Here is a 13467-nt window from a genome sequence, read left to right on the forward strand (position 1 = left end):
CATTTAATAATGAATGTACATTATGCTTTTGATCAGGCTACATGAAATAGGTGACATTTAAATTAGACCCTGAAACAGGGAATTTAGAAATATAGAAAAAGTTGTGTACCATTCTGCCAATAGGTAAAGCATGAGCAAAGGCATGCGGGATTTATGGGCAAAAACCAGTGATAACTTTTTACTCAGATATAGGGTATATGAAGAAGAAAAGATAAATTTCAAAAGGTAGGTGAAAGCTAGATAATGAGAAAGGATTAATACTAAGCTTAAGAAGTCAAATTCACTTATCTAACATTGGACATTAGTATTATTATATTTGGGTTTTAAGATTACAGTGATAATTTTTCCAAAAAAGATTCAAGTGAGAGCCAGGAAATAGGGATATTAAGTGATTTTTTTTCTTTCTTTCTAGTGAAACATCATTACTCCACTGGCTTTAGGAAAGTGGTATTTTGGTGTGTTTTTTTGGTTAATCCTTACCCGAGGATATTTTTTCTATTGCTTTTCAGAGAGAATGGAAGGAAGGGAGGGAGAGAGAGAAATATCAATGGGAGAGAGACACATCAGTTGGTTGCCTCCCACACTCACCTTGACTAGGGGCAGGGAGTGAACTGGTGCAACCCAGGTACATGCCCTTGACTGGGAATTGATCACAACACCTTTCCATGCCCAGTCTGATGCTCTAACCATTGAACAAACTGGCCAGGCATGCTCACTGACTTTAAATTGGAAGTCATGAAATAAGATTTCCTTAACTGAAATTCATTTAACAAAAATTGTTTAAATATATATTTTATTAAATGGATAATTTGCATATATTAAATAGTGAATTCTGTGATAGTCTGATACCATCTTTTTAATTCCCATGCCTCCTCAAAACTTAGTACCAGAAACATGTACATAGGAAGAACTCAGAAAGGATATGCTGAATAATGTCAAGGAATATAAATCTGCTGAAATTCTTATGCCTAATGGAAAAAAATTCAAACATGTCTGGAAAAAGGTATAATCTCAATTGAAAAGTTAAAATAAATATAAAGTTAGAGAGAAAAAAATTTAAACTTAAATAGATAAAAATTGAAAGCTGAAGAAGTAGAACTAAGTTGAGCCCTGGCCAGTGTGGCTCAGTTGGTTGGGCATTGTCAAATCAAAAGTGTGATTCCCAGTCAGGGTACATACATGCCTAGGTTGCAGGTTCGATCCCCCCATCAGGGTGTAAGCAGGAGGCAACCGATCAATGTCTCTCTCACATCGATATTTCTCTCTCTCTCCCCCTTCTTATCTCTCTAAAATCAATAAAAACATATTTTGAAAAGTAGGACTTATTTGAATGCTAACCATGTTGCTCTAATTCAGTGGTTCTCAACCTTCCTAATGCCGCGACCCTTTAATACAGTTCCTCATGTTGTGATGACCCCCAAACATAAAATTATTTTCGTTGCTACTTCATAACTGTAATTTTGCTACTGTTATGAATCGTAATGTAAATATCTGATATGCAGGATGTTTTTTCATTGTTCATGACCCACAGGTTGAGAACCGTTGCATCTAATTCCTATCTCAAATTGTCTTTTTTCCTAAAGTGACTTAATCATTTTAAAAGTAAAATTAAATAAACATATAGCTAACAATGTAAGAGACAATGGCTGAAGCCATACTTGACTGGATGGAGCACAGGAATTTAAGAAGTTTGACAATAGTTTAAATGGCCTGTAATATACCTTCTAGTTCTTAAAATTCTAGGATTCTGAATCTGCTCATGTCCCAAAACTAAGTCAACTGAGTTGTTATATTTTTGTTGTTGCAATGGCTTTTACTGAAGTTTTATAGATAAAATAATGTGATATCAGGAATTTGCTTCAAAATAGTTGGTGTGTACATGGTTGTGGAAATAAGTGGCTGGTACCATAGATGAAATAAGACTGGCCAAGCACTAATAATTGTTGAAGATGTGTGACAGGTATACAGAAATTGTTACTCTATTTTTTCTACATACATTTGAAAATTGCTATTTAAAAATATTTTTTAAATTAATTAAAAGAATGTTCCTCCTGTGAGATGCACTTTATTCTAAGACAATACACATGAATGGAACCCAGTAAAAAAAAAAAAAAAAAAAAAAGACCCCACCAACACACACACACACACACACACACACACACACACACACACATACACACACACAACACAACTCTGATAGGTCATCAAATTTGCAAAACTAAGATTTTTGCTGTACTTTTTATGAAAGACTAATGAATGAAAGGAATTATTTCTAGACACAAACAACAGTAATGGTAAATTTGCCACTACCCCAATAGGACCAGACTAGAGGGCTGGGATCGGACAGCCTGAGTTATAAAATGGTTTTGCCTCTGACACTAGCTTGGGTAGTGACACAGAGTAACCACTTATCTTTGTTTGTGACACAGTATCCTTTTCTATAAGAAATTAATAATCCTTGTAAAATTGTGAGGATTAAATTAAAGCACATTAAATTAAATTGGAGTACCTGGCATATTGTAAGTGCTCCATTAATATTAATGTTTTCATTGTAGAACAATAAAAATAATAGCTATTAAGAGCACAGGCCCTAGAACATGGGTTTCTACAAAGTATGACCTTGGGCTGCTTAGTCAGCTTCTCTGTGCATTAGCTGTCATATCATTAAAAAGAGAGAGCAGGAGTCCTAAAGGAGTCCCGTGTGAGAACTAAGTATATTAACAGTGTCTGGCACATAGTAAGCACTTAATAAATGCTAGCCATTATTACATGTAATAAAAAAATGAATGATCCTTTGCTTGGTAAGAAGTGATATGTCTCAATCTCCTCCCTCCTCATAAAGCCAGTATATTTCCATTTACATGGTATACCAAACCAAATACTGTTATAATCATGTCACAGGATAATGTGACATTATTTTGGAGACTACATTACATCTAAGGGGAAATCTTGTGATTTTCTGTTATCTCTGAGCAACGAATTCCGAATACCACTGAATTAGTAAAAACAATAAAGTGGCAGCAATGTAGTAGTTAGAACTGGTATAATGTTTTGAGGAAAAGAATAAAGTTAGAGCATCAAAACATGGTTTTTAAAATATGCTTTTTAATACTCTAAAATATTTTTAATTTAACCATGAGTTAAAATAGTCATCTCTTTCATTTCACATGCCCCACCTGTGGACTCTTTTTATACATTATAAGCCACCACAAGCTCTACGATCCTTGACCACCATCATCCCTAGGAACATTTGTTCATAATGTAAGATCTAGTCTCTTAAATAAACTTCTGCACGAAAAATGGAAGATCTGTCATTTTCTTTTGATATAACTAGTTTAAAGAAAAATAATATTTGACAGCTTCATAGCTAAGAATTTTGCGTCACGATCAACACTTACAGTGTGCACCTGTGGTGGTCGATGATGCACTGTGAGCTGAGGTCCTGGGGATCCCAGGGCTATTCCATTGTTTACAACATATGTAGTTGCTTGAGGCACTCGAACCGTGACACCTACAAAACAAAATTAAGAAATAAATTAGAACTTTATTCTACATTTGGCAGAACACTGATTACATACCTGAAGTCAGTAAAATGATATTTTTAAAATATGAAAAGAAAAATATTTCTAACCTAGAAGTCTACACTCAGCCAAAGTATCATTCCAGCATGAAGACAAAGAAGTTCTCATATATGCAAACAACCAAAAAAAAATCTACTTCTCAAGTAGCCTCCAGAGGATGTGTATCACAAATATAAAAGAGAAAATAAAGAGGAAAAGAGTAGACACAAGGAACAATAGTTCCTGCACAGGAGAGAAACAAATGGAATCCCTACTAAAAGGACTATGAGCAAAATCCTAGAACACTGGAACACTGGTGGCTCACATGTAGAAGGCAAACAGCCCAGAATGGAGCAGTATGACCTTAAAGACAGAAAACATAAAGCTATCGCCACAAAAGTCTCTGCTGTCTTGTTTGTTTTGTTTTTAAATATGTTTTTACTGGATTTAGAGAGAGCAAGGGAGAGGGGGAGGGAGGGAGAGAGAAACATTGATCGGTTGCCTCTAGTAAGCATCCGGACTGGGGACTGAACCCACAACCTGGGCACGTGCTCTGACCAGAAATCGAGCAAGTGACCTTTTTGGTGCACAAGTCAATGCTCAGCCAATTGAGCCAAACTAGCCAGGGTATGTCTTTTTCACTATAAAGAATGGAAAAAAAGGAAAAAAAAAAACCCTACTAAGTTATTCCTGTCTTCTGTTATGAAGTTCTTCTCTTTCTCTCCATGCCTTCTGCTAATCAGTTATGGATACTCACTTTAACCAACAGTAAACTGTTTTGCTGTACATCAGGGTAACAGAAGCAGAAAATTTAGAGCTACATACTTCCCTGGGCTATAATTCTGGCAGGTACTCTGAAATCAATTAAAATATATATGTTTTTAAAAAGAGTGATCTACTGAGCACAGAAAATAGAACCAACCAGATAGAGGAAAGAATCAGTGATATCGAAGATAGGAATCAAGAAATTATGCAGAGGGAAAAAAAGAGAGACCTGAGAATAAAGAAAAATGAAAGAGCTCTATGAGAACTATCTGACTCCATCAGAAAAGGCAATATTAGAATTATAGACATTGCGGAGGAGAAAGAGTGGGGACATGGAATGGAGAGTCTATCAAAACAAATAATAGATGAGAACTTCCCAAATCTATGGAAAGAACTAGATCCTCAAATCCAAGAAGCAAATAGAACACCTTGCTACCTCAATCCAAAGAAGGCCTCTTCCAAGGCACTTGGTATTGAAGCTGTCAAAAATTAATGACAAAGAAAAAATTCTCAGAGCAGCCAGGGAAAAGAAGGAAGTGACCTACAAAGGAAAACTCATCAGAATTTCATCCAACTTCTCAGCAGAAACTCTACAAGACAGAAAAGAGTATAACCAAATATTCAGAGAGAAATTACCATCCAAAAATAATATATCCAGCAAAATTATCCTTTAAATGTGAAGGAGAAATAAAGATGTTCCCAGACATACAGAAGCTGAGAGAGTTTATCACCAGAAAACCATTGCAGGAAATAATCAAGGGGTTATTCTAGCTCAGGGGTGGGCAAACTTTTTGACTCGAGGGCCACAATGGGTTCTTAAACTGGACCGGAGGGCCGGAACAAAAGCATGGATGGAATGTTTGTGTGAACTAATATAAATTCAAAGTAAACATCATTACATAAAAGGGTACGGTCTTTTTTTTTTTTTTTTTTTTTTTAGTTTTATTCATTTCAAACTGGCCGGATCCAGCCCGCGGGCCTTAGTTTGCCCACGGCTGTTCTAGCTGAAACAAAGAACATAAGGTCACAATACTACGAGTAAAATCACCAAAAAACTTACAGCATAAACAGTGATAATTTATGACAACAAAAACATAAATGGGGAGAAAGCAAAAGGTCTGAACTGGCAAAGGAAGATGAAGATCAGATGCATGCAAAAGGAAAAAAACTATGGTATATATGCAACTTTATTTTTATAAACCTAATGGTAACACACACAAAAATTTCCAAACCAGGACATATAGATTAAAAAGAGAGGAAAGATGTATGGAATGCCACCAAACAAAAGCAACAGACAGAAACATAAAGGTAAAGAAAGAACCAATGGAGGCACAGAGCTAACTGAAAACAAAAGATAAAATGGCTATAGGAAACCTTCATACATCAGTAATTACCCTAAATGTAAATGGTCTGAACTCATCAATTAAGAGGCACAGAGTAGCAGAGTGGATAAAAAAAGAAAAAACACAAAAAAACCAAGCATATGCTGCCTTCAAGAGACACATCTAAGCTGCAAAGACAAAGGTAGAGTCAAAGTAAAAGGGTGGAAAATGATTCTCCAAGCAAATAACAACCACAGACAAGCCATACTTATAGCTGACAAAATAGATTTAGAGACAACAATGGACACTTTATAATGATAAAGGGAACACTACATCAAATAAACGTAACATTTCTTAATATATATGCACCCAATCAGGGAGCACCAAAATATATAAAATTACTCACAGAACTAGAGAAGAACAGATCAAAACACAATCATTGACAGCTCTAGACAGATCAACCAAACAGAAAATCAATAAAGAAATAACGGCCTTAAATGAAACACTACACCGAATGGATATAATTGACATTTATAGAACCTTTCATCCCAGAACATCAGATTATAAATTCTTCTCCAGTGCAAATGGAACATTCTCAAGGATAGACCATATCTTGGATCACAAAATTAACATCAACAAATTCAAACTGAAATTATACCAAGCATATTCTATGATGAGGAAGACTTGAAATTAGAAATCAACTGCAAAATGGAAGTAAAGAAACCCACAAATACAAGGAGATTAAACAACATACTACTAAAAAATGACTGGATAAAAGAAGAAATAAAAAATGAGATAAAGAGATATATACAGACAAATAAGAATGACAATACAACATATATACTCAATGGTGAAAAACTGAAAGCTTTTCCTCTAAGCCAGCGGTTCTCAACTGGTGGGTCGAGACCTCTTTGGGGGTCGAATGACCCTTTCACAGGGGTTGCCTTAGACCATCGGAAAACACATATATAATTACATATTGTTTTTGTGATTAATTACTATGCTTTAATTATGTTCAATTTGTAACAATGAAATTGGGGGTCACCACAATATGAGGAACTGTATTAAAGGGTCGCGGCATTAGGAAGGTTGAGAACCACTGCTCTAAGCTAAGGAACAAGAATGGATGTCCACACTCACCACTCTTTTTTTTTTTTTTTTTAAATATATTTTATTGATTTTTCACAGAGAGGAAGGGAGAGAGATAGAGAGCTAGAAACATCGATGAGAGAGAAACATCGATCAGCTGCCTCCTGCACACCCCCCACTGGGGATGTGCCCACAACCCAGGCACATGCCCTTGACCGGAACCGAACCCGGGACCCTTCAGTCCGCAGGCCGACGCTCTATCCACTGAGCCAAACCGGTTTTCGGCCACTCTCACCACTCTTATTCAACACTAGAGGCCTGGAGCACAAATTCGTGCATGGGTGGAGTCCGGCCTGCCCTCCGATAGGAGCCCATGGGGCTGAGTCGGCGGGGGGGGGGGGGGGGGAGGGAGGGCCACGGGCAGTTGGCTAACCCCGCGTCCAATCCGGCCTGGATCAGGCTGGTTGGCTGCCATAGTGCATGTCATAGACACTGGTGGAACTGGTCGTCCCACCTTTCCAGTCGCTTTTATATATAAAAATAGTGCTGGAAGTCCTAGCCAGAGCAATAAGGCAAGAGAAAGAAATAAAAGGCACCCAAATAGGGAAGGAAAAAGTCAAACTGTCACTTTTTCAGACAATGTGTTTCTGTATATACAAAACCTTAAAGATGCCACCAAAAAAATATTAGAAACAATAAACAAAAGAAGTCAAGTTGCAGGATACAAAATTAATGTGCAAAAATCCATTGCCTTCCTGTACACTAACAGAACTTCAGAAAAAGAAATGGAAAAAAAACAAACAATTCCTTTTGTAATTGCAACCAAACCCAGCTATAAAAAGACATGTATATGGGACAGATAATTTTTGACAAAGGAGCCATAGACACACATGGAATAAAGATAGTCTCTTCAATAAATGCTAGGAAAACTGGAAAGCCACATGTAAACGAATGAAACTGGATTACAGTTTGTTCCAATGTCCAAAAATTAATTCAAAATGGATCAAAGATCTAAATATAAGATCTGAAACAATAAGTTACATAGAAGAAAATTATAAGGACCAAGTTTATGGACCTTGGTCACAGAGAACATTTTATGAACTTGATCCCAAAGACAAGGAAAATAAAGGCAAAAATAAATGAATGGAACTATATCAAACTAAAAAGCTTCTACACAGCAAAAGAAACTGACAATAAAGCAAAGAGGCAGCCAACCAGATGGAAGATGATATTTGCAAACAGTAGCTCCAAAAAAGCTTTAATTTCCAAAATATATAAAGAACTCATAAAACTCAACACCAAACAACCCAATCAAAAAGTGAGCAGAGGACCTGAAAACACACCTCTCCCAAGAAGACATATGAACAGCCAATAGATATATGAAAAGATGTTCAACCTCACTGGCAATTAGGGAAATGCAAACCAAAATTACAATGAGATACCACATACCACCTTACACCTGTTAGAGTGGCCATTATCAATAAGACAAGCAATAACAAGTGTTGGAGAGATTATGGAAACAAGGAAACCTTATCCACTGCTGGTGGGAATGTAGACTGGTTCAACCACTATGGAAAGCAGTCTGGCAACTCCTCAGAAAATTAAGAATAGAGCTACCATACGACCTAGCAATCCCTCTCCTGGGTATTTACCCCCAAAACTCAAAATCATGTATTCGCCAAGATATATGCACCCCTATGTTCATTGCAGCACTATTCATAGTGGCCAAGACATGGCAACAACCAAAGTGTCCCACTATAGAGGACTAGATAAAGAAGATGTGGTACGTAGACAGACACAATGGAATATTACTCAGCCTTAAGAAAGGATGAAATAGCATCATTTGCAACAATATGGACAGACCTTGAGAACACTATGCTAAGTGAAATAAATCTGTCAGGAAAAGCTAAGAACTATATGATTTCACTTGTATGTGGGATATAAAACAGAAGCTCCTGAACACAAAAAGCAGTGTGGTAATTGCCAGAGGGAAGGGGATAAGGGGAGAAGAGAGTCCTAATATAAGGTAATAGGAGAACATTTGACTCTGGGTGGAGGGTATACAGATCTTGTAACATAGAAACCCACACCTAAAACGTTTATGTTCATGTTAACCAATGTCACCCCAATCAATTTAATAAATATTTAAAAAACCAACATTTCATTACTGCAGGATCTTTAAATAGCTAAATTTATCCTTGCTATTAAATTTTGGAAAATTAAAGATTTTTACTGAGACCTACTATGGAAGTGGCAAAACCATACCGCAAAGCACAAAGTAAGGATGATGGTTACCTCTGATGGAAAGGGAAAGAGACGCAATTAAGGAAGGACATAAAACAGGCTTGTAAGATTCTGATAAAGCTCTATTTCTTAGCCTGGTAGAGAGTTCAATGGTGGTTCACTTTATTTTATTTTTTTATTTTAAAAGCTACTCCAACTAAACGCTTAAGAACTATATACAACTTGGGCCATATACAAGAAAAGAGTCTCTTACTATTTTGGGGATTGACCTGCCGAACAGCAGGAGCCTGCATAACAGTTCCTCGCAGGGGAGCCTGAGCTGTTGGTGCAGGGAGAGTTGTATAAACCACTTGGTTTGCAGGAGCTCTTGGTACAGAAAGTCTCGTGGTCACCTGAGTTGCTGGACGATGTGTTACATTCACAGTGGTTGGAGCTAATAAAAAGCAGAAAAATGTAATAAGAATACAGTACAATTTATGTTAAATGAAGAGTATTAAATGTTAATTAACTCTGTACTAACTCTAATAATAGATATAGAGACAACAGTCTCCTTTTGCAATCGTGATAAAGCCAACCAAAATTACTAATATTACTACAAACTTCAGAGAAAAAGAACATCTCAACCCTGTCCAATGCCCTTTCCACTTTTTTGTTTTTCCTCACCTGAGGATATTTTCTCCATTGATTTTTAGAAAGTGGAAGGGAGGGAGAGAGGGAAGGGGAAAAAGAAAGAGAGAGACATTAATGTGAGAGAGACACAACGATTGGCTGCCTCCTGCACATGCCCTGACTAGGGCCAATGACTGAACCTACAAACCAGGTATCAGCTTCTGACTGGGAATTGAACCTGAGACCCTTCAGTGTGCAGATGGACACTCTGAGCCACAATGGCCAGAGTGCCCTTTCCACTCTTTAGTTTGACTACATAATAAACATGAAAGAAAAGGTTTAGACTCGCAATTACTAACTTATAGGAGTGACTTAAAAAAGCAGATTTTCCCTCCTCTATGTTAAAATGTTCTTAGCAGAGTGGAATTTTAGGCCCTCCAGACTATCTGCAAATGAGCATAAATCCAAGAGTAACTCTGTATTCCCACAGTTCAAGAAACTGGTTGGGTATTATAACTGACATTTTCTTCGGGTAAGCCAAACCATCTATTCAAAACAATAGAATATCCATTAAAACACAGACTTCTTCCTTCTCTACTATGGCATTCTTCCTAACCTATGGCATAAGAGCATTAATGCCTTGAATGACGTTAATATATATTTGTCAAAACTGAATCTTAAATGTTCACTCACAGCATGAACTACAATACTGATTTTAGGAGTTAGCTTCTTGTTAATAACTCTCTGAATTAGAATCACATTTTACAAATAACCATATATTAACTTTATAATAAAAAACAATTAACAAATCTTTCATATGGAAAAAATGGGTTCTATAAATACATTTGGAGGTAAATGCTGGGTACAACAAAGATAAAAAGGTGTCTTTACTGAAGACTCCTTAGTCTTTACAAAGCCTCATTTTTTGAGTTAGAAAATGGAAGACAGTCTTTAGTCCCCATTTTCGTTACCTATACTGCACTTGGGTTTACATGATGATACTTCTTTCTAAATTAGGTGAGTGTCATTTTAATTTCACTGGAAACAATTCCATGTGAATTCAATGTTTTCCTTAATGAAAATTGTGTTTATGTAAATATTTTGCAGATAAATCTATAAGCAATGGTTTATTGTATGAAGAAAAACTGTCTTGATTGGCTTCCAAACAGTTTAGGAGATATAGGCTATACCTTGAAAATGTCTGATTTACAGCTTCTTGAAGGTGCAAATAAAATATTAGTGTTATATCTCCTGTTGATAGTGTTAGGCCACTTAAAACTAGTTCAAGTTAAGAATTATTTTTAAATTCTTATTTAATTAGTCAATTATACCTTCTTGGTTATAACCAGAATGAATCATTACACCCATCCTTCCTAAGAAAGGATATTTTCTGCTGTTTTCAGTAGCAAATGACAAAGGCATATAGTTTAAGCCTTCTATATAACCATTCTATATAAGTGCTGCTACTTAATGACAGGAAAACTCAGTTATACAGCGTTCAAAAGGCACGTTATCTTCAAAATAACAATAAGAATTTTTTGTCTAATCTTTCCACTTGATTCCATAGTCCTATTTCACTGTAGACAAAACTAAAGCTTTGGTTTAATGATTCAGCAAGTTTACCTGTAGGTAGTAAGTGTATTGTTGTCTGAGATGGTCCACTTGTTGGCACCCCAGATGGTTGAAGAGGTGGTGCTGGCTGGATAGGTTGCAACGGCCGAGACACAGACTGAGAAGAACTCATGGCTGACACTGGAGTGTGAGTTGGCTTTTTAGTGTCTGTTAATTAAAAGTGAGACATTATGATTATTGATAGAAAAAAATTAGAAATACAGGATTTCCTTTATGGGTAAAATTTACTTTTGCCTGCCACCAAGTCACATTTACCGCTAACAAAACAACTTCTTTCTATTTAACTACCAGAGGCCCGGTACACGAAATTTGTGCATTGGTGGGGGGGTCCCCTCAGCCCAGCCTGCACCCTCTAGCAATATGGGACCCCTCGGGGGGTGTCCCTCTTGCAATCCGGGACTGCTGGCTCCTAACGGCTGGCCTGCCTGCCTCATTGCCCCTAACCACTCTGCCTGCCTGCCTCATTGCCCCTAACCACTCACCTACCTGCCTGATCGTCCCAACCACTCTGCCTGCCTGCCTGATCGCCCCTAACTGCCTCTGCCTGATTGCCTCTAACCGCTCGCCTGCCTGCTTGATCGCCCCTAACTGCCTCTGCCTCGGCCCCTGCCACAGCGGCTTTGTCCAGAAGGACGTCCAGAATGATGTCCATAAGGTCGTTCGGCTGTCTGGTCTAATTAGATATTACGCTTTTATTATTGTAGATGTGTATTTGCCAATCTGAAAACCAAGTCAGGACCTTAAATAACTCACTGTTAGTTCTCTCACAGATCCTAATTAAAATGTACAAAAAGGTAGTTTTATGTTTTGACTGTTTTTTATGAGTCAATCCTTTTACTGAACTCAATACAGTATCATGTCAATTAGAATAATTTCATTTCCTACATTAATATATATTTGTAATATATATATATAGCTATATCAAGGACATTCCCCTAGACCAGTGTTTGGCAAACTGTGGCTCGCAAGCCACATGCGGCTCTTTGGCCCCTTGAGTGTGGCTCTTCCACAAAATACCACGTGCAGACACGCACGTACAGTGTGACTGAAACTTCGTGGCCCATGTGCAGAAGTCGGTATTTATTTTGTGGAAGAGCCACACTCAAGGGGCCAAAGAGCCGCATGTGGCTCGCGAGCCACAGTTTGCCGACCACTGCCCTAGACAAATACCTATAAACTGCTGAGTTTTTCACCAAAGATCTTGAATTCCAATTACTCTAATATTGTTCTCTTGCTTAACACAGATGGCAATTTATACTATCCAGTCTTTAAAATATAATACACAGAGTGTATATCTCAAAAAAAGTCTACAATAGCCTATGAAATTAATGTTTGCATCTCAGAAAAAGCCCTTGAAAATAGGTAACCACTATATGGTGTATTATAAAGAGGGTAAGCCAAAAGCTCTGCTATCCAAAATGATTCCCACTGATTTCTGTCCTATGTAATTCTAAAATGTAAATAAATTTCTATGTAAATAAAATTATAAATTGTAAATAAAATTTAAGGCTTTAGCAAGTAAAATTTTAATTGGGTGCTCATGGAAAATAATGCACCTTAGAATAAGAGAATTTAAGGTACATTCAAAGGTGAAGCAATGGAAAGAGTGCCCATGAGGCAGGGATGCTAGAAAGATAAACTGCAAGAGCACTGATAATAAACGTTTATTTTTAATTCAGAATAACCCAACCTGTGTCCTCTCAAAAATAACCTATATATTTCTGTCCTCTAGGAATTCATTACACTTAACTTGTCTATGAAATAATAGTGAAAAGATTACAGGTAACCTGAAACTTTTTAAGAATAGCGATACCGGTATGAATTCAACCTTGACAAATGATGGCATAAATCTTCCAAAATTACAGCAGTTTTACACCAAAAAAAAAATAACTGACTTTCCTGTCCCATAATCAATTGTAAAGCCACTTAATTTTGTTTTCTTAAAACCAAATTAACTATCTTACCCCCTAAAATGCAATTTTTTTAAATGTTTAGGTTTTTTAAATTTAACGTCTTTAAGGCCCTAATACCTCATGATACTAGATTTTCCACATGCATTATATAATTATCACCAGAGGTTTATAGATACGTCCATGAACAAAGTTATTTTGTACAGTCAAATATGTTTGAAAATTACTTTATATCTTGAATCACTGAGAATTACATTATAAATTAGCAATGGCTTAGAGAAGTCTGTATTAAGAAAAAACATTAGGGGGGGCAAAGGTGGGGTAGAGGGAGTCAAT

General features: G+C 36.8%; 1 protein-coding gene across 2 annotated transcripts in view; it reads right to left on the reverse strand.

The window, feature by feature from the left end:
* The window catches only part of LOC118650026 (activating transcription factor 7 interacting protein), a 120694-nt gene that overhangs the window by 12744 nt on the left and 94483 nt on the right, over nucleotides 1-13467 (reverse strand). For both annotated transcript variants that reach the window (XM_036297763.1, XM_036297762.1), the window contains 3 exons: nucleotides 11213-11368; nucleotides 9234-9413; nucleotides 3399-3511 (listed from right to left, as the gene is read on the reverse strand). In XM_036297763.1, the coding sequence (XP_036153656.1) occupies nucleotides 3399-3511; nucleotides 9234-9413; nucleotides 11213-11368 (449 nt within the window). The remainder of the gene's footprint in view (nucleotides 1-3398; nucleotides 3512-9233; nucleotides 9414-11212; nucleotides 11369-13467) is intronic.

Source organism: Myotis myotis, unplaced genomic scaffold (assembly GCF_014108235.1).
Source record: "Myotis myotis isolate mMyoMyo1 unplaced genomic scaffold, mMyoMyo1.p scaffold_m19_p_3, whole genome shotgun sequence".
Lineage (NCBI taxonomy): Eukaryota > Metazoa > Chordata > Mammalia > Chiroptera > Vespertilionidae > Myotis > Myotis myotis.